We start from the raw sequence: 21833 nt of genomic DNA, 5'->3' as shown, positions 1-21833 counted from the left end.
TTGGCCTCTCAACAGCCGCCCAAGTGTTCACCAAGTGCATGTTGGTTGTGGCCGCTTTTCCGTTGGAGGCAGGTGCAGGTATACCCCTACCTCAACGACTGGCTGCTAAGGGGCCATACCAGGGGGCAGGTGGAGTCTCAAATCCAATTGGTCAGGTCCACATTCGAGAAACTAGGTCTTCTCCTCAACTCGAGGAAGTCAACCTTGGATCCGACCCAAAGAATAGAATTCATTGGGGCCGTGTTGGACTCGGTTCAGGCAAGGGCACTTTTGCCAGAGTCCCGATTCCAAGCCATCACAGAGATCGTTCAAGGCCTCCAGCAATACTTGACCACTTCAGCATGGGGATGCCTGAGTCTCCTCGGCCACATGGCAGCCTGCACTTACGTCACCCGGCACTCCAAATGAGGCTCAGGCCTCTACAGGCTTGGCTCGCTTCAGCCTACCACCTGGGACGCGACAGCCTGAATTCAGTGGTCACAATGCCGGGACAGGTGCTCGAGTCCCTTCAGTGGTGGTTCAACCCTCAGTCTGTATGCGAAGGAGTCCCCTTCAACAGCCCTCAGCCCTCCTTGTCCCTGATAATGGACACGTTGGCTCTGGGATGGGGTGCGCATTTGGGAGACCTCCAAACGCGGGGCCTTTGGTCACAGGATGAGCTCTCCCTTCATATCAACGTCAAGGAGCTGAGGGCAGTGCGACTAGCATGTCAGATCTTTCAGGCCTGACTACAAGGTCAGTGTGTAGCAGTTCTGATGGACAACACCAGGGCCATGTTTTACATCAACAAGCAGAGTAGAGCCCGGTCCTCTCCCCTATGTTGGGAAGCCCTCCGGCTGTGGGAGTTCTGCATAGCCCACTCCATTCACCTGGAAGCATCCTATCTACCAGGAGTTCAGAATATACTGGCGGACCACCTCAGCAGGTCCTTCTGCAATCACGAGTGGTCCATCCAGTCAGATGTCAAACACCTTGTCTTCCAAAGGTGGGGGTTTTCCCAGGTTGATCTGTTTGCCACCTGGAGCAACAGGAATTGCCCAATGTTCTGCTCCTTCCAGAGAGACAGCCCAGGATCAATCATGGACGCGTTGCTGCTACCCTGGGGAGGCCATCTGCTCTACGCCTCTTCCCCATTCCTTCTCGTGCACAAGGTCCTACTCAAGGTCCACAGGGATGGGGCAGAGATAATTCTGGTGGAACCAGCATGGCCTCGACAACACTGGTACACCACACTCCTAGAACTGTCAGTAGATGCCCTAGTCACGTTGCCTCTCCTCCCTGACCTCATCACTCAGGACCACGGTCGCTTTCATCGCCCTGATCTGCAGTCCCTCCATCTCTTGGTTTGGAAGCTTCATGGCTGAACCCCATGGAGCTTCTGTGCTCAGAACAGGTAAGGGAGGTCCTACTCAGCAGCAGAAAGCCCTCCAGTAGAGCCATATATCTGGCAAAGTGGAAAAGATTTACTTGTTGGTGTGACCAGTGTCGTACACCCCCTGTCCAGGCACCTGTACCTCTCATTTTAGAGTACCTTCTGCACCTGAAACAGCAAGGCCTGGCAGTGTCCTCCATAAAGATACACCTTGCTACTATCTTGGCTTTCCACCTGGGAGTGTCTGGTCGCTCCGTCTTCGCCAACCTTATGATTGGTCGCTTCCTCAAGGGTCTGGAACGGCTGCATCCCCAGATCAGACAGCCTGTCCCTGCTTGGGACCTTAACCTTGTCCTTTCCAGGCTAATGGGGGCCCCCATTTGAACTGCTGGCGACTTGCTCCCTTCTATATCTGTCGTGGAAGGTAGCCTTTCTGGTCACCATTACATCTACAAGAAGGGTGTCTGAGTTAAAGGCCCTTACCTCAGACCCTCCTTATACGGTTTTCCACAAGGATAAGGTGCAACTCATACCTCACCCAGCCTTTCTTCCTAAGGTTGTGTCACACTTCCACACTAGTCAGGACATTTTCCTGCCCATTTTTTACCCTAAGCCTCATGCCAGTAGCTGTGAGTAGAGGCTGCACTCCCTCGATGTTCGGCGCGCACTAGCTTTTTACATCGAGCGCACTAAGCCGTTCAGGAATTCGAACTAGTTGTTCAAAGCAGTGGCAGACTGGATGAAAGGACTCCCGGTCTCATCTCAAGGAATATCTTCCTGGATCACATCACGTGCTACGAGCTGGCCAAAATACCAACCCTGGCTCTTAGGGCACGCTCCATGAGGGCTCAGGTCTCATCATCAGCATTTCTAGCCCAGGTCCCAATACAAGAAATCTGCAGGGCAGCAACTTGGTCCTCAGTACATATGTTCACCTCTCATTACACCATCATCCAGCAGGCCAGAGATGATGCAGCTTTCGGCAGAGCGGTGCTCCAGTCAGCGATTCCATAACTTGGACCCCACTGCCTAGGTAAGGCTTGGGAGTCACCTAATTGGAATCAATATGAGCAAGCACTCAAAGAAGAAAACACGGTTACTCATCTTCTCGTAACTGTTGTTCTTCGAGATGTGTTGTTCTTCCAAACCCGCCCACCTTCCCCTCTGTCGGAGTAACCGTCAAGAAAGAACTGAGGAGGCGCCAGGTTGGCAGGATCATATATTGAGCACCATGGAGGTGCCACTCTAGGGGGCTCCACAGCCAGCCAGTAGGGTGCTGCTAGGGGAAAACATCTAATTGGAATGCATATGAGCAACATCTCAAAGAAGAATAGTTACGAGAAGGTGAGTAACCGTTTCCCCCCACACACACACACACTACTGTGCTCCTTGATTCCCCCCTCCCCCCTAGCAAGCATTCATTTGTGTAATTTATTTCCCTTTTGACAATAGTTTGAGCACCTTCTGAATTTTCTGATGTTCTTAGGTTCTTCTTAAGTGCTTGCTCATGTCCATTCCATATTAGGTGTGTGTGCTCGCCACATTCACTGGTGCTGGAAGTTTTTCCCTCAGCAGTATCCGTAGGGGACCGGCTCTGGCGCCCCCTGGGGTGGCACCCGCATGGTGTGGTATAAGGGGTGCAGCTGGGTCCCCCTCGCCCTCTGTTCCTTCTTGCCTCCAGTGACGGTGCTGGAACATCTGCTGCTTCGGCTAGTGTTGTTTCGTTTTCTGTTCTTGTGAACTTTTGAAAACCTGTAATATAGTTGTATATAGTTAGTAGTTTCATAGTTACCCTTAGTAGTAGTTCTCAACTTTTCGTTAGTCCCCAACGGGATTCAGCCGGGGGATGGGGCATGTCCCAGTCCCCATGCTTTAAGCCCTGCGATCGCTGCAAATGGCCTATATCCATCAGCGAGCCCCATACCAGCTGCCTAAGATGCTTACAAGTCCTTTAAACCTAGGACGAAGAAGGAGCGCGATATCTGCCTGAAAGCGCTCCTGATGGAGTTGGCACTCACTCCGCACTGAGCACCGCGGCCTCTGTGCACAGTGCTCCACTGGCTCCGTCCATGAGCTGACACCGGTTCCCCTCCACGGCTCTGGGGAAGCCAAAAAAGACCGGGAGGGGAAGATCTCAGATTTCCCGTAAGGGACAGGAGAGGACTGGGGGTGAGCCATGACCCATGCTGGGCAGTTCAACACCCCCTTCGGGAAGTTGGGCCCCAGCTCAAGTCGAGCGGTGCAGCCCATCCCATGCTTCACCTGCGACCCCGGTAGTGGTGCAGGCCCTAGCCCACTTCAGGTGCCTTTGACGCCCGAAGCTCTTCGAGCAGCTCAAGAGATCCTGATGCTCCCAGTACTACCCACACCGGCTCCCGCGGTACCCCGGTCTTGAGGAAAACCTGTGTTGGGACTTATGCGTGTGTCCCCGCCTCAGCGGTACCGATCCCCATCGAGAGGGACGTCCCGCCAGCATTTGCCCGCCTGCAGCTGCCATGCCTCAGGACTGGAGAGGGAGGCTCAGCGGAGCCCTCTTTGGTTCCCGCCCCGGGGGCACCGATCAAGGGACTCGTGGCGTACCTTGGCATAGACCCTCTGAGGCACGCGCCACCTGGCAAGAACTCCGGGACCGGCCCCAATTATCTCCAAGGGCCTGGTACCTATCAGACACCAGAGACCGCTGATCGCTGGGCCGTCATCGCCTGTCTCCAAGAAGGAGGTCACCATACTCAGGACAATTCTCTCGGCTACCGGCCCATAGTAGCTCCCGGTACCAGTTGAGTAGCTGAGGCGTGGATCGTCAGGTATCCGACGCAGATCCGCCGAATGCCCTTGGTCCCCAAGAGCCCGACCAAGACAGTCTCGCTTGGACAGGTCAATTTTGGGATGCAGCAACTGGCACCGGTTGGACAAGAGCCACTGCTTAGCCCAATCCTGGTCACTCAGTACCGACCACTCTGCTGGTAGCTCCGGGTTGGAGCGAGGTTCCCTACCTGCGGGACAAGCCTCGGTACTGGCGGTGCCAACTACATTATCAGCACTGAAACCTGTCCCATGGCCCCAAGCGCAGTGGCCGACATGATGGTATCCATGGAGCCTTTGGGGGTTCACTCAACCTTCCCAGGCTGCCTGATGGATGTTGGGAGCCTCGGAGAGGCCAGCGGCCTCGGTATCCCATCCTCCTCCGCTGCTTGAGGCTTTGGGGGGGGTAAGACCCCACAGGTCCAGGAGCTCCCACGGGAGCAAGCTGCGGGACCACCAAAGGACGTGGAGGTTCCCGCTTCATTGTCCTCGTTGTCGCCAGATGAGGCTCTCACAGGGCCCCCAAACCCAGTTCTTCAGGATGACGCCAAAGTGCACCAGGAACTTTTGAAATGGGTCGTTTCTAACCTGGGGCTTCAGGCAGAGGAATTGGAAGAGCCCTCGGAGACTCTATTTGAAGTCCTCTGCTCCTTGGCTCCTGCCAGGGTGGCTCTTAACCCTTCATAAAGGGGGTTTCCAAAATCACTAATGCCCTGTGGCAGACCCCCTCTTCCCTGCTCCTATCTCTAAAAGGGCTGAATGCAAGTACTTCCTGCCGACCAAAGGGCACGAGTACTTATATTCCCACCCAGCCCCTAATTCCCTTGTGGTTGAGGCAGTTAACCACAATGAGAGGAAAGGATAATCCGGGGCCACCACCAAAAATAAAGACTCAAGGAGGCTGGATCTCTTTGGACGTAAGGTTTATTCGTCTTCCAGCCTTCAGCTGAGAGTGGCCAACCACCAAGCCCTACTTGGCCGATATGACTTTAATATGTGGCAAGCCATGGCCGAGTTCGAAGCGTTGCTCCCTGAGGCTTCCAAAAAGGAGTTCCGAGCAATCCTCGATGAGGGCACGACTGCAGCCAGAGCGGCCCTCTGGGCATCGTTGCTGATGCTGCTGCCCACACCATGGCTTCCGCTATCTCCATGCGGCAAGTCTCCTGGCTGCTCCTCTCTGGGTTGTCCATCGAGGCCCAGCAGTCATTGCAGGACCTGCCCTTCGACAGCAGGGCCCTATTTGCGGAGCAAACAGAGAGCAAGTTGCATGGCCTCAGGGACTCCCACACCACCCTGAAAACCCTGGGTCTCTATGTCCCAGCCCTGGTGCATAAGCGAATCAAACCACAGTAGCCTCAGGGCCAGGGGAGCCTGCCTCAGCAGGACCAGCCCCATAAAGGAGCCAAGGGTTACACCTGAGCCACCCACCTCTACCCTCGGCCCAGTCGGGCTTGACCCATAATAAGCAGGGGGCCAAACAGTTGTTTTGAGGGTGCGCCCGAGGGCGACCTACCCGGATCCATCTTTCCTAGTGTTCTCTGACCGCCTTTCCCCTTCCTTCTGGCGTGGACCGCTATAACTTTGGACCGCTGGGTCCTCAGCACAGGGGAATGGGGGTTATACCCTCAAGTTCCTTTCTACCCTCCTTTCCCACCCGTCTTCCCTGTCCCTCTTCAGGGACCCCCTCATGAGAATCTCCTTGTGCAGAAGTTAAAGGAATTACTACAGCTGGGTGTGGTGGAAGAAGTTCCTCTCGAGTATAAGAACAAAGGGTTTTATTCCCGGTACTTTTTAATCCCAAAGGCCAAGGGCGGTCTACGGTCTATCCTGGACCTGCGAGACCTCGATAGGCGCCGACTTCCCCTCTGCCCCGTGTGTGCTTGACCCACCCCACCCGACTCCTGCACCACTCCAACCCCACAGAATCGGCGCCTAAGGAGACCTCAACAAGTACCTACAGAAGCTAAAGTGGTCTCTCTGGCTTCTATTATCCCCTCTCTGGATCCGGGAGACTGGTATGCTGCCCTCGACTAGAAGGATGCATACTTCCACATAGCGATCTTTCGAGGACACAGATGCTTCCTCTGGTTTATGGTGGGTCCCCACCACTACCAATTTACCGTCCTCCTGTTCGGCCTGGCGACAGCACCGAGGGTGTTTACCAAGTTCATATTGGTGGTGGCGGCTTACCTCAGGCACTGAAGTATCCAGATCTACCTGTACCTCGATGACTGGCTCGTCAAGAGTGGCTCCAGGTCTCAAGTTTGAAGGGATGTCGCGGTACTTCAAGCCACGTGCTGCTCTCTGGGCCTGCTGGTGAACAACAAAAAGTTGACATTGGTGCCAGTGCAGAGGATAGAGTTCATTGGAGCGGTCCTCGACTCTACCTGCGTCAGAGCGTCCTGCAGCTGGAAAGGTTCCACACGATAGCGAACCTCATTGCGGAAGTCTCTGTGTTCCCTCTGACTACAGCCAAGGTCTGCCTATGCCTGCTAGGCCACATGGCAGCGTTTACTTACATGGTCCTCCATGCCAGGCTATGGATGTGACTCCTGCAACAATGGCTGGCGATGGTCTATTCGCAGTCCCGAGACCCCTTGGAGAAGATCTTTGCCATTCCCCAGGTGATACTTCCCTCACTGCAATGGTGGACTGACCGCAGGACAGCCCTGGAAGGGATTCTGTTCAACAACCCTCCTCACTCCATTGAGTTGGTGTTGGATACCTGGGCTGAGGGGCGCATCTCAGCAACCTCCAGACATGGGATGTGGTCCCCGGAGGAGGCACGGTTACACATAAATGTCAAAGAGGCTCTGAGCAGTCCAGCTGGCGTGTGGAGTCTTCTTGCCCCACCTGTCGGGCAAGGTGGTACGAGTGCTGATGGACAACACAGCCTCGATGTTCTACATTAACAGGCAAGGGGGAATGTGCTCGTCGGCTCTCTATCAAGAGTGCTCCGTCTGTGGGACTTCTGCATCAGCCGCGAAATACACCTGGAAGCTGTCACCTTCCCGGCATCAGGAATACACTGGCAGACCAGCTCAGCAGGGACTTCTCCTTTCACCACGAGTGGTCGCTCCATAAAGAGGTAGCCTGCATGATCTTCCAAAGGTGGGGAGCTCCCCAAATGGACCTGTTTGCTACCAGACAGAACAGGAAATGCCACCAGTTTTGTTTGACAGGGTCTGAGCAAGGACTCCCTCTCGATGCTTTCCTCCTACCGTGGTCAGGGAGCCTGATGTACACCTTCCCTAAGATTCCAGTCATCAGCAGGGCCCTGGCAAAGATCAAGAGAGACCAGGTGCAGGTTGTTATGATCACCCTGGCGTAGCCTCGCCAGCATTGGTTTGGCGCACTCATGAGCCTGTCAGTGGCCCCTCCCTGGCCCCTGCCCTATTGACCGGACTTGCTGTTGCAGGGCCACGGTCAGCTCTTACACCCCAATCTCGGGTCCCTCTACCTCTCAGCATGGATACTGTGTGGCCGAACCCGGCGGAGTGGACCTGTTCGGAAGGAGTCCAACAGGTCCTCCTGGAAAGTAGGAAGCCCTCAACTAGACTGAATTACCTGGCCAAGTGGACCAGGTTTTCCTGCTGGGCATCCGAACGGGGCATCTCTCCCTCACCTTCCTACATACAGGCTGTCCTGGACTACCTGCTCCATTTGAGGAACCAGGGGCTGGCACACTCTTCCATTAGAGTGCATCTTGCGCCCATCTCTGCTTTTCATCTGCCAATCCAAGGACAGGCGGTGTTCTCCCGTGACATGATGATCAGATTCTTGAGAGGGCTGGAGAGACTCTTCCCGCAGGTGCAGGCTTTCGTCCCGCAGTGGGATCTTAACTTGGTCTTCTGTAGGCTCATGGGCCCGCCCTTTGAACCGCTGGGGTCCTGCTCCCTTTCCCATCTGTCATGGAAGGTCGTGTTCCTGGTGGCGGTGATGTCAGCAAGAAGGGTCTTGGAAATGTAAAGCCTTGACCTCAGAACCACCGTACACGGTCATCTGCAAAGATAAGGTTCAGTTGCGGCCCCACCCAGCCTTCCTGCCAAAGGTGGTCTCCATCTTCCATGTGAACCAGGACATCTTCCTCCCGGTGTTCTGTCCCAAACCGCACAAGACCAGTGAAGAAAGGCATCTTCACGCCCTGGATGTCCGTAGGGCCTTGGCTTTTTACTTAGAACGTACCAAGCCTTTCCGTAAATCATCTCAACTTTTCATCGCTACAGTGGATAGGATGAAGGGTCACCTGGTGTCCTCGCAGAAGATTTCCAATTGGATCACCTCGTGCATAAGGACCTGATAGGACTTGGCGGGCGTTCCACCGCCGCTGATTGTCAGCGCCTGTGCTCTCTTTGAGTGGGCTTCTTTGGCGGCCTTCCTGGCGCACATCCCTATCCAGGACATCTGTAGAGCCATAATGTGGGCCTCTGCACACGTTTACCGCTCATTATGCCATCACTCAGCAGGCCAGGGACGATGCTGGGTTTGGCACAGCTGTGTTGCAGTCTACACGTCTGTGAACTCCTACCCACCTCCAGGGGTACTGCTTTGGAGTCCCCTAATATGAAATGGACATGAGCAAGCACTCGAAGAAAAAAAGACAGCTACCTTTTCCGTAACTGGTGTTCTTCTAGATGTGTTGCTTATACCCATTCTATGACCTGCCCTCCTTACCCACTGTTGGAATTTCCGGCCAGAAGGAACTGAGGATGGGCGGGGGGGCCAGTGGCGCTCCTTATAGCGCGCCATGCAGGCATGACCCTAGGGGTGCCAGAGCTGGTTCCCTACGGATACTGCTGAGGGAAAAACTTCCGGCACTGGTACATGTGGCGCACACACGCACCTAATATGGAATGGACATGAGCAACACATCTCAAAGAACACCAGTTACGGAAAAGGTAACTGTCTTTTACATTTCCCCAAAACAAGAACCCCTTTGACAGAGGCAGATTGTAGCAATGTACTTGTTTCATTTTCAGCTTTCTGCCAAGGCTTGGGTTCCAGCCTACATGCCTGCTTGTTGCTCGGTTCAATGGCCCTTGAGCCGCACAAGCTCTATGAGTTGTAGCTGGGTAGTAACCTTCTTGGGCACTCTGTCTGTCTGCATGTGTGCAGTGTAATTTGTTTGGCCCATGAGCATTAGGCATGGGCATGTCTAGAGAGCAAAACTATTTTTCGAATACCGTTTTCAATTTTGGTCCCTCAAAGTGTTAGTGGGTATCATGCACAAATTGGGGTAAGTGTGAGCAATTGAGACCATTTTGGTCATTATTAGAGCTATGATTTTATCCTTGGGTCTGTGCAAAAACCATTGGTAGAATCTGTCAATCTCAAGAGATGCTGGGGTTTTTCTTGGGGATGGGGAACCTGTATCTCAGGAACCCCTTGCTTAAATGCCCCAAAGTTGGATCACTAACCCTACCCTACACTCCTGAGAGGTGCACCAATTTTCAGAGCAATCTGAGTAAGTACTGGATTTTTGGAACGCTAAGGGTATGTCTACGCTACAGATACTGCAGTGGCACAGCTACAGCACTGCAGCTAGGCCTCTGTAGTGCTATAATGTAGACACATGCTACAGCGATGGAAGGGATTTTTCCATTGCTGTAGTAGATCTACCCCCTTAAGAGGCAGTAGCTAGGTTGACGGCAAAATTCTTCCATTGACCTAGTTGCATCCACAAGTGGAGGTTAGGTCGACCTAACTACGTGCAAAATTTTTCATAGCCCTGAGCGACATAGCTAGGTCGATCTAAATTTTAGGTGTAAACCAGCTTTAGAAGAGTCAACCTTTAAAAGAAGCAATAGATGAAATAAGGCTTAAAATGTCCTGGCTACACTAGAGCTCCTAATGCTACTGATACTGTTGGAGTTGAACAGGAGTTAGCAATGGTGGGAAAGTTTTGCAAAACTTCTTTAGTGTAGAAAAAGCTTCTGAGACTTTTTTTTTTTTTAATGTGTATGGGGTAAACCTGTTTTAAATGATGTGTTAGAATGAGTCTGGAGTCCTATGGAAAAGCCTGATCTTGTGAGGAGTGGGAAGGAGGTCATCTTTTGAAAAGTGGATACAAAAGGAAAGACTTGGGGTAGACTCAAAAACTGAAGTGTGGGAGTATTTCTGATTGTGGAGCCCAGAGGGTAGCTGCATAACAGCTATCTGTTACAATAGGTGCGTCTCTAATTTCTCCATCCATAGCCTGGAGACACCACTTTATACTTGTGTTTTTCTTGTCCTGTTTCTCAGGCCTGATCTACACTAAAGAGTTAGGTTGATGTAAGGTAGTCAACCTAATTTGTGTAAGCGTCTACACTACAAAGTTCCTCCCGCTGATTTAACTTGCCAGCTACGCCAAGCTTCACCTTTGCGAGAGGCATAGCACTTAGGTTGATGTACACCTCTACCCTGATATAACGCTGTCTTATTGTGTTATAGGTGAAACCGCATTATATTGAACTTGCTTTGATCGCTGGAGTGCGCAGCCCTGCCCCCCCGGAGCACCGCTTTACTGCGTTATATCCGAATTCGTGTTATATCGGGTCGTGTTATATCGGGGTAGAGGTGTAGTTAGTTGACGTAGTGTTCGTATAGACACTGCATTGCTTACATTGCCTGGTGCTGCCTTTGATGGCCGGAGACCCAGGCTGATGGACAGAGCCCCACAATGCCTCACTCAACTCAGTGCGAGTGCTCATGGGGAGGACGTGCACCACTGACAGAAGGAGCATAATGTGAACACAAACAGCTGATTTAATTACTGCAGTGCCTGTAGGTTGACCCAACTTAAATCATTTAAATGTTGTAGTGTAGACATGCCCTTCATTTCCTGTGTGTCTGTGTGCCTTACTCTAAAGCCTGAGGATGGGTTGGATAAGTTTGTCTCCATGTTGCCTCCCCCATTTGTGCACTGGTGGAGGGTAGCTGGGATGTCAGAAACAATAGGCCCTTATGTAGATTGCACATTCATTTTTAATTCTGAAAAGGACAATACACACAAATTTGTTCAGCTAGCAACAAATGTCAGGCTTCTGCTGAAATATAAGGCTGAATTCCATACCAGTTCTGCAGTTAGATCTCATGACTCCTTCTCAAGGACTGAGACATGAATATTGAGATATATAGGGAAACTTCCTTGAAATGTAACTTCATGGGATGGTGATGTGAATATAGGTGGTGTATACCAGGTATTTAAGAAGTATATTTTTGGCTTTTTAATAAAATGGTCTCAGTTAACTTTATCCAAGCCAATATAAACCATCTTTTTCTTGGTATGGGGTGAAGCTATAGGCTGCTGCTCAAGTAGAGGTGGATAGCTGCAGTCTACCTGGACGTGACTTTCCATCTAATAGAACCAAGCAAGCTTTGGCTGGGAGTCTAGGTCGGGGAATACAGTTACTTTCTTGGAGTGCTGCTTCTCATTCATGCGTCGTCGTAGGGATGCTTGGGTATAGTGAACAGAGATGTATTTGGGTGAGTTGTTGACTGTCCCTCTGCAGTTTCCCAGATAATTTTGATTTTAGGGCCCTCTTTGATCTTGTCTCATTTACATCTGGACTGACTTCTAACGGAGGATGTTTGGAGAGAGGCTTCTGGGTCTCTGGATATTTTTTCTTACTATAGGTCTCAATAACTTAAGATAATTTATATAATTTTTGCCATTAGTTCAGACTTCCACAGTAGTAACAAAATACAGTTACTCCACTCTCAGCATCTCCTGGCCTGTAGGGGATAATTTAGGGGTGGGAGTCAGTGTTACTGAAATAGGAGTCGTTCTCCCACTTGAATTGGTTTAGCGAAATGTTTAGTTCTTCTGGGGGACACAACCCAATTGCTGACAGTTGGGAGGAGCCTTTATAAAATGCATTAATGTTGGAATGCTGCTGTAACTGGGTAGGGAGTGATGAACACTTTTGACTTCTCAGCACAAATGGGAATCCTGTTTCCTCAGTTACCAGGGGTGGCTAAGGTGTTAAGCATTGATAGAGCTGGATGGTAGGAGAGGTGTTAAATTTGAATTACTGCTAAATACTATAGTTTAATTTTACTGATGATATGACTGGGAGACGTGAATTTGCTAACTTTTTTTCCTTTTTTTCCAGGAGGGCTATCGAGGGGTCACTCTGGTGCTGAACAGCATGCAGTCCTTTCGGGAGCAAAGCAGTTACCACGGAAACCAGCAGAGCTACCCACAGGAAGTGCACGGGGCCTCCCGGCTAGAAGAATTTAGCCCCCGCCAGCAGGCCCAGATGTTCCAGAGCTTTGGAGGAGGTGCTGGCAGTGGGCGCCGGGGAGCAACAGGAGCATCTGCAGCAATGGCTGGTGAGAGCTCTGGGCACCAGAGCTACCAAGGTTTTAGAAAAGAAGCAGGAGAGTTTTACTACATGGCCTCCAACAAGGATACAGTGGCAGCAGGTGGGCAGCAGCCACCTCAGCGCAGGCCGTCTGGACCAGTGCAGAGCTACGGGCCACCCCAAGGAAGCAACTTTGGGAGCCAGTACGGGAGCGAGGGACATGTGGGCCAGTTCCAAACACAGCATTCAGCCCTTGGGGGTGTATCTCACTATCAGCAGGATTATACTGGTCCTTTCTCTCCAGGGAGTACCCAGTATCAGCAGCAGGCTTCCAGCCAGCAGCAGCAGGTGCAACAGCTGAGACAGCAGCTCTATCAATCCCATCAGCCTTTACCACAGGCATCCAGCCAGCCTGCGTCTAGCACCTCCCACTTGCAGCCAATGCAGCGTCCATCTGCCCTGCCTTCCTCTGCTTCTGGGTACCAGTTACGAGTGGGTCAATTCAGCCAACACTATCAACCCCCTGCTTCTTCCTCTTCCTCTTTCCCCTCCCCACAGCGTTTTGGGCAGTCTGGGCAGAACTATGATGGCAGTTACAGTGTGAATTCTGGTTCACAGTATGAAAGTCATGCTGTAGGTTCTAATTCACAGGGATATGGGACTCAATCTAATTACAGCTTTCAGACTCAGCCAATAAAAAGTTTTGACCAGTCTAAGATGCCCCAGGGTGGGCAGCAGGGGCAGCAGCAACAGCACCCCTCACAGCATGTAATGCAGTACTCAAATGCTGCCACCAAGCTATCTCTTCAAAGTCAAGTGGGACAGTACAGCCAAGCTGAAGTCCCTGTGAGATCTCCCATGCAGTTCCATCAGAACTTCAGTCCTATATCCAACCCATCTCCAGCTGCCTCAGTGGTCCAGTCTCCAAGCTGCAGCTCTACTCCATCACCCCTCATGCCAAGTGGGGAAAACCTCCAGTGTGGGCAAGGCAATATGTCGATAGGCTCTAGAAATCGAATTTTACAGATGATGCCTCAGCTTAGCCCAACACCATCCATGATGCCGAGCCCCAATGCTCATGGTGGAGGATTCAAGGGATTTGGGCTGGAAGGACTTCAGGAGAAGAGACTTACAGATCCAGGGCTGAGCAGCCTAAGTGCTTTAAGCTCTCAAGTGGCCAACCTTCCTAACACAGTCCAGCACATGTTACTTTCAGATGCCTTGGCACCTCAGAAAAAAAGTTCCAAAAGGTCATCGTCGTCTAAAAAAGCTGACAGTTGCACCAACTCAGAAGGCTCCTCCCAGGCAGAGGAGCAGCTTAAGTCTCCCCTGGCAGAGTCCCTCGATGGCGGCTGCTCTAGCAGTTCAGAGGACCATGGAGAGAGGGTCAGACAACTGAGTGGCCAGAGCACTAGTTCTGACACTACCTACAATCGGGGTAACTTAGAGCGATCCAACTTGTCACCAGCACAAGGCTCTCAGAATGAGCCAGCCAAACTCAGTACCAGCCCTACAGTTAGGGAAGATGTGGGTTCCCCGGGTGAAAAGGAAGTTCTGATAGCAGTGGATGCCACCCCAAAAGTGAACGAAAAGACAGTTGGGGTGATAGTCTCTCGGGAGGCCATGACAGGCCGAGTAGAAAAATCAGGCGGGCAGGATAAATCCTCACAGGATGATGCTCCTCCAGCTACCCAAGCGCCTCCTGGTACCAGTGGATTAAAAGAAACTGGGCAGGTGTTACCACAGTCAGAGCCTCAAGGAGGGAGCAAAGGGAGTAAGAGTGGGGATAACAATACTAACCACAATGGAGAGGGAAACAGCCAGCCTGGCCATGCAATCATTGGCTCAAGTTTTCCTGGCAGAACAGAACCTTCCAAATCGCCTGGCAGTTTGAGGTACAGCTATAAGGACAACCTTGGGGCTGGCATGCAGAGAAATATTGGTGGCTTTCCTCAGTATCCTTCAGGTCAAGAAAAAGGGGATTTTCCAGGGCATAGTGAGCGAAAGGGCAGGAATGAGAAGTTTCCCAGTCTTCTGCAGGAGGTCTTGCAGGGTTATCACCACCACCCAGACAGAAGATATGCTAGGAATGCACAAGAACATCCAGGCCTGGCTGGAAGCCTGGAAGGAGCCATGAGGCCCAACATTCTAATTAGTCAAACCAATGAATTAACCAATAGGAGTCTCCTAAATAAAAGCATAGGGTCTCTCCTGGAAAGTCCTCACTGGGGCCCCTGGGATAGGAAATCAAGTGGCACAGCTCCTGAGATAAAACAGATCAATCTGGCTGACTATCCTATCCCTAGAAAGTTTGAGATAGAGTCACAGTCTTCAACCCATGAAGGGGGAACACTCTCAGAGAGAAGATCAGTGATCTGTGACATATCTCCATTAAGGCAGCTTGTCAGAGATCCTGGGCCTCACCCAATGGGTCACATAGGTGCTGAGGCCAGAAGTGGGAGGAGTGAACGTCTCACTCCTGGTTTAGGCCAGTCAGTCATCCTCCCTGGTGGCCTGGTGTCCATGGAAACAAAATTGAAGTCTCATAGTGGGCAAATAAAAGAGGAAGATTTTGAACAGGCCAAGACCTCAGTCAATCTCAACAGTAAAAAATCAGGAGACCATTGTCATCCTGCCAATGTTAAGCATGAGTCTTTCCGAGGCAATGCCAACCCTGGAGCTGCAGCCCCTGATTCTACTCCAGACTACATCTCCCAGCAGGACAGCAGATCCACACAGCTAAGACGAGCACCTGGAAGAATGGGAAGCAGCAGAGAGGGCATGAGAGGTAAATCACCTTCTCAATATCAGGATCTGGCTGACAAACTGAAGATGTCACCAGGCAGGAGCAGAGGCCCAGGAACGGACTTCCACCACATGAATCCACACATGACACTGTCTGAGAGGGTCAGCAGGGGTTCTTTGCATTCTCCCTTCCCTCAGAACTCTGAAGGCTCATCTTTGGCTTCGGCATATCACACAAACACTAGGTCTCATGCTTTTGGTGACCCTAACCAAAGTTTGAATTCCCAGTATCATTACAAAAGGCAGATATACCACCAGCAGCAAGAAGAATACAAAGATTGGAGCAGCAGTTCTGCACAGGGTGTGATTGCTGCAGCTCAGCACAGGCAGGAAGGGGCAAGGAAGAGTCCAAGACAACAGCAGTTCCTTGAGAGAGTAAGGAGTCCCTTGAAAAATGACAAGGAAGCAATGATGTACATCCAGGCTAGCTCTTACCATGATACTGGAAGCCAAGAAGCTGGGCGCTGTCTCATAGGGAGTGATGGTACACAAAACAAATGCACCGAATTAAAACATGGTGTCCAGAAGATGCAGCAACAGGAATCTGGTTGGGATCTCTCCCGGCAGATCTCTCCTGCCAAGAACAGTGGGCCTCTAGGAGCAACCAATCAGAAAAGGTTTTGCTCTCAAGATAGTGATGGGCATAGGCGGGAGGAATCTGTGGATTTGCCCAAACCTAGTAATGCGATGCTGAGGCTCCCTAGCCAAGAAGACCAGTCTCCTCAAAACCCCTTAATTATGAGGAGGAGGGTCCGTTCTTTCATTTCTCCTATTCCCAGCAAAAGACAGTCACAGGATATGAAGAACAGTGGCACAGAAGATAAAGGGCGACTGCTTCTCCCCTCAAAGGAAGGAGCTGACAAAGCATTCAACTCCTATGCACATTCATCTCTAAGCCAAGATGCTGGCAAGCCACTCCCAAAGGGAGACTCCTCCAAGGATCTCCAAAGTCCTGACAACAGGAATTGCCCTGCTGTTTCCCTCACAAGCCCAGCTAAGACCAAAATATTGCCCCCACGGAAGGGGCGGGGATTGAAACTGGAAGCTATTGTTCAAAAGATTACATCCCCCAACATCAGGAGAAGTGTTTCCTCCAACAGTGCTGAAACTGGTGCAGATGCAGTCACCCTTGATGACATCCTGTCCCTCAAATGTGGACCACCTGAAGGTGGGAGTTTGGTAAGTCATGGACCAGAGACAGAAAAGAGAAAAGGGGAGACTGTGTCAGATCCAGTGGGGCAAGTGAGCCAGGAATTGACTAGTGAAACATCTCTGCCAAGATCTTCAGAAGAGTGGCACAGCAGTGGGGATGACAAAGTCAAGAAGGAGACACCTGAAGTTGCTAGTGTCAGTAAAGAGGTATCTGGGGCCAATGTTGCCACACCACCTTCACAGAAGTCTGGTAGTCAAGGACGATTAGATGGATCCTTAAGTGGAGCTGGAACTCTGATGTTTCCTGACTCAAAAACAGTTTCTCCTTCCAGTATGTTGATTTCTGAACCAAACCCAAAGTCTGAAGAAAAAGATGGAGATATGACAAATATTTCACCTAAGCCAGATGGCTTCCCTCCAAAGGGATACTTCCCCTCGGGAAAGAAAAAGGGGAGGCCTATTGGTAGCGTAAACAAGCAGAAGAAGCAGCAGCAGCAGCAGCCACCACCACCTCCTCCTCCACCAGTGCCGCTACCACCACAGCCATCAGAAGGGACAAGAGGTGGAGAACCAAAACCTAAGAGACAAAGGAGGGAGAGGAGGAAACCTGCAGCACAACCACGAAAGCGGAAAACTAGACGGGCCACTCCAATTGTGGAACCTCAAGAACCAGAGATCAAGCTGAAGTATGCCACCCAGTCGCTGGATAAAACTGACACCAAGAACAAGTCCTTTTTCCCATACATTCATGTGGTAAACAAGTGTGAGATAGGCGCTGTGTGCACAATCATCAATGCAGAGGAAGAAGAGCAGAACAAGTTGGTGAGGGGCCGAAAGGGACAAAGGTCACTGACACCCCCTCCTAGCAACACTGAGAGCAAAGTTCTGCCCACCTCAACTTTCATGCTGCAGGGCCCCGTGATAACTGAGTCTTCTGTCTTGGGGCATCTGGTTTGCTGCCTGTGTGGAAAGTGGGCCAGTTACCGCAACATGGGAGACCTCTTTGGGCCTTTCTATCCCCAGGATTATGCAGCTACGCTGCCCAAAAACCCGCCTCCCAAGAGGGCCTCAGAAATGCAAAGCAAGGTCAAGGTACGACACAAAAGTGCTTCTAATGGCTCCAAGACCGATACAGAAGAGGAAGAAGAACAGCAACAACAGAAAGAACAGAGAAGCCTGGCTGCCCACCCCCGCTTTAAGAGGCGGCATCGCTCTGAGGATTGTGGTGGGGCCCCTCGGTCACTTTCAAGGGGAGCTGCTTGTAAGAAAGCAACCACTGAGGGTGGCAGTGGCAGTGAAAAGACTCCCTTGGACTTAAAAGCCCCCATGCCCACTTCAGAAGGTGGCCCTGAACTGGAGTTACAAATTCCTGAACTACCTCTTGACAGCAATGAATTTTGGGTCCACGAGGGTTGTATTCTCTGGGCCAATGGAATCTACCTGGTGTGTGGCAGGCTCTATGGGCTGCAGGAAGCTGTGGAAATAGCAAGAGAGATGGTGAGTACCAGAATTTACTATGTATTGATGGATGAAAGGTTTTTCCTTTTGCAACCATAGAATTTTTCCCTCCCTGTGATATCCTTTTTTTCTTTCTGCTATACCTCAAGCATCCATGTTTCCTCTCTATATAAATCTTCAGTAGTTACCTTTTGATGAAGGGTAAAAATCCTACTTTAGGTCACCTAGTGAAATTTAGTTTGGGCTGAGATTTTTAAAGCCACCTGAAGGATTTGGATGCTCTAGTACCTATTAATTTTAATGAGAATTAGTTGTCTAAGGGATTTGTATATCCATGAAGATCTCAGCCTTGTTCTTTATCCAGTTTCTATTAAATACTGATTAATATCCTACAACCACAAAAGTGTAGGTGTGGCCTTTGTAGTAGGGAGGCCATTTAGACTAGCTAGTGGTGCTGCAAGCCTGGATCAAGGTGTATTGTGTGTATTGATGAGCTTCGAAAAGAGTACTGTCTAGTCCTTATTGGCCAGAGAGATAGTTGCCAGGATGTGAGGTCTTGGGGATGTCTATATAGATTCCCAGGCCAGAAAGAGCCATTGTGATCATCTTGCTTGACCTCCTGTTTAACACAGGCCATAGATCTTCCTTGAAATAATTCCGAAAGTATATCTTTTTAGAAAAACATCCAATCTTGATTTAAAATCTGCCAGTGATGGAGAATCCACCAAGAACTTGGATAAACTGTTCCAGTGGTTAATTACTCTCACTGTTAAAACTTATGCCTTATTGCCAGTCTGAATTTGTCTGTCTTCAACTTCCAGCCACTGGATTGTGTTATAGCTTTCTCTGCTAAATCGAAGAGCATGTTATTAAATAACTGTTCCCCAGGTAGGTACTTAAGGACTATAATCAAGTCCCCCCATTACCTTTTCTTTCTTAAGCTAAACAGATTCAGCTCCTTTTGTCTGTCTTTACAGGGCATGTTTTCTAATCCTTTAATCATTCTTGTGGTTCTTCTCTGAACCCTCTTCAATTTATCAACATCCTTCTTGAATTATGAACACCAGAACTGGACACACTATTCCAGAAGTGGTCGTACCAGCGCCAAATACAGAGGCGAAATAACCTTTCTACTCCTACTCAGAATTCGTCTGTTTATGCATCCAAGGATTACAGTAGCCCTTTTAGCCACAGCGTCGCACTGGGAGCTCATGTTCAGCTGATTACCCACCCCGACCCCCAGTTCTTTTTCAGAGTCACTGCTTCCCTCAGTATTCCCCCATCCTGTAAGTATGGCCTGCATTTTTTTGCTCCTAGATGTATACATTTACATTTAGTTATATTAAAACATGCATTGTTTGCTTGCACCCAGTTTACCAAGCAATCAAGATCACTCTGAATCAGTGACCTATCCTCTTCATTATTTATCACTCCCCCAATTTTGCATTGTCTGCAAACTATCCTTGATTATTTTGTTTTCTTCCAAGTCATTGATACAAATGTTAAATAGCGTAGGGCCAAGAACCAGTCCCTGCAGGACTCCATTAGAAACGTATCTGCTTGATGATGATTCCTCAATTACATTTAGAGACGTATCAGCCAGTTTTTAATCCATTTAGTGCGTGTCCTGTTAATTGTATATCATTCTAATTTTTAATCAAAATATTATGTGGTACCAAGTTAAATGCCTGACAGAAGTCTAAGTATATTACATCAGTACTATTACCTTTATCAACCAAACTTGTAATCTCGTCTAAAAAGAGTACCAAGTTAGTTTGGCAGGATCTATTTTCCATAAACCCTTGTTGAGTGACATTTAATTATATTACTCTCCTTTAATTCTTTATTAATGGAGTCCCATATTATCCACTCCATTATTTTGCCTGGAATAGATGTTAGACTGATAGTCCTATAATTACCTGGGTCATCCCATTTACCCTTTATAATATTGGCACAACATTAGCTTTCTTCCATTCTTCTGAACTTTCCTGGTGCTCTAAGATTTATTGAAAATCAATGGTAACTGTCCAGGAGCTCCTCAGCCTGCTCTTTTAAAACTCTCAGATACAAGTTATCTGGACCTGCTGACTTCAAAAATGTCTAACTTTAGTAGCTGCTATTTCACATCCATCTGAGATATTGGTAGAACTGAAAGTGTTCTCATCTAATTATGAGACTATATCATCTGTTTTTTCCCCAAATATAAAACAAATACTTATTGAACGCTTCTGCCTTTTCTGCATTATTATTAATGATTCTACCGTTTCCATATAGCAATGGACCAGTGTCCTTGTCAGGATTCTTTTTGTTCCTAATATACTTAAAAACTCCTTCTTATTGTCCTTAACTCTGCTGACTATAGATTTCTCTGTGTTCCTTTGCTTCCCTTAGCAATTGTCTTCAATTCCTAATTTGTTGTTTATATTTATTACTCTCAACTTCCCTTTCTTCCATATGTCATGTTTTTTTGTTTTTTTTAATAGCTGCCTTCCCTTCCCCTCTAAATCAGGTCAGATTTTTAATCAGCATGGGCTTCCTCCATTGTGGCTCGTTGGACATCTAGTAAATTCTCAGTTATTCACTTTTTTTCTGAGTTGGTTCTTCCTCCCAGCTGCTTTGGCTCATAATTGTTTTCAGCTTTGTGAAATTGGCCCTTTTAAAACACCCAAGAGTGTGCGTGTATATGTGTGCACACACGTGTGTGTATATATATTACTGGTTTGGACTTTTATTCTGCTTGCACAATATAAATGTCAGATACCTAAACTGTCATTAATTTTTAGTTTTGCGATCAGTTCCTCTTGAGGAGGTCTAATATAGAATTCTCCTATATTGGTTGCAACACTTTTTTAAAGTTAGGAAATTGTCATCTAGAATATTTAGAGTTCCAAGGATGTCTTAGTAGTGACAGCATGAGACCTCCAGCATGTCATTCAAATTGAAGTCCCTCATGATCATGCAGCTTTTTTTCCTATGTATTTATAGGTAGGTGTGTAAAGTGCTGGTCATTCTGTTCCCTAGCATGATTTGGTGGTATGTAGCAGACACCAACATTAAACCACCAGTTTGTGCTTTATCTGTTAGGGTGCTGAACCATAGGCATTCAAGGTCATTTTCTTCCGAGTTATCAGTGACTCGGAAACAGGTAATGTCCATTTTAATATAAAGTGCCACTTCTCTTCCCCTTTTGCCCACTCAATCATTCCTAAATAGGTTATAACAATAGATTATCAACATTCCAATTGTGTGACTCATCCCACCAGCTTTCAGTAATACCAGCTATATTGAATTTATGCTCATAAATGAGCAATTCTAATTCTTCTTGTTTGTTACCTAGGCTCTTAGTATTGGTGTATAGGCAATTAAAGAATTTATCTTCATGTCCTTTGGATCCTTAATTAATTTGGTTCTCAGTATCTGTGTTCTTTGCTAAATGAGTGCTCAAATCTTTCCTAATTTTTACCCTCCCCTTTTATTAGTTTGATGCCTGCCTGACTCTTCCAGCGAGTCTGCCCCAAGGAGATTGGTTTCCCTTATACTGAGGTGGAGACCATTCAAACTATGCAGTCTCCTCTGATCACAAAAGGTGGACCAATGTTCCACAAAACAAAAGCCCTCCAACCTACTTCATTTAGCTAATAGGGTTACCATACGTCCGTTTTTTCCCGGACATGTCCGGCTTTTTGGTAATCAAACCCCCGTCCGGGGGGAATTGCCAAAAAGCCGAACATGTCCGGGAAAAATACTGCCAGCGGGGCACTTCCCCTCCCGGGCTCCGGCTGCTCTGCTCCTCCCCTGACTCTTCGGCTCTGTTTAAGAGCCAAGCTGGCCGAGCGCTACCGGCTTCGGGCAGCCCCCATGCCTCTGGACCCTGAGCCGCCGGCCGGGCACTTCCCCTCCCAGGCTCCGGGGGCGCAGGGTCCAGAGGCATGGGGACTGCCCGAAGCCCGAGCGCT

The 21833-nt window shown here is 49.3% G+C and overlaps 1 protein-coding gene across 3 annotated transcripts in view; it reads left to right on the top strand.

Moving 5' to 3' along the window:
• The window catches only part of TCF20 (transcription factor 20), a 111214-nt gene that overhangs the window by 25317 nt on the left and 64064 nt on the right, over nucleotides 1-21833 (top strand). For all 3 annotated transcript variants that reach the window (XM_026661342.1, XM_026661341.1, XM_026661340.1), the window contains exon 2: nucleotides 12271-17916. In XM_026661342.1, coding sequence (XP_026517127.1) covers nucleotides 12307-17916 — 5610 coding nt within the window. In that variant the 5' untranslated portion in view covers nucleotides 12271-12306. The remainder of the gene's footprint in view (nucleotides 1-12270; nucleotides 17917-21833) is intronic.

Source organism: Terrapene carolina, unplaced genomic scaffold, assembly GCF_002925995.2.
Source record: "Terrapene carolina triunguis isolate 2854851 unplaced genomic scaffold, T_m_triunguis-2.0 Scaffold1018, whole genome shotgun sequence".
Taxonomy (NCBI): Eukaryota; Metazoa; Chordata; order Testudines; family Emydidae; genus Terrapene; species Terrapene triunguis.
This window is presented reverse-complemented; position numbering and strand designations above follow the sequence as displayed.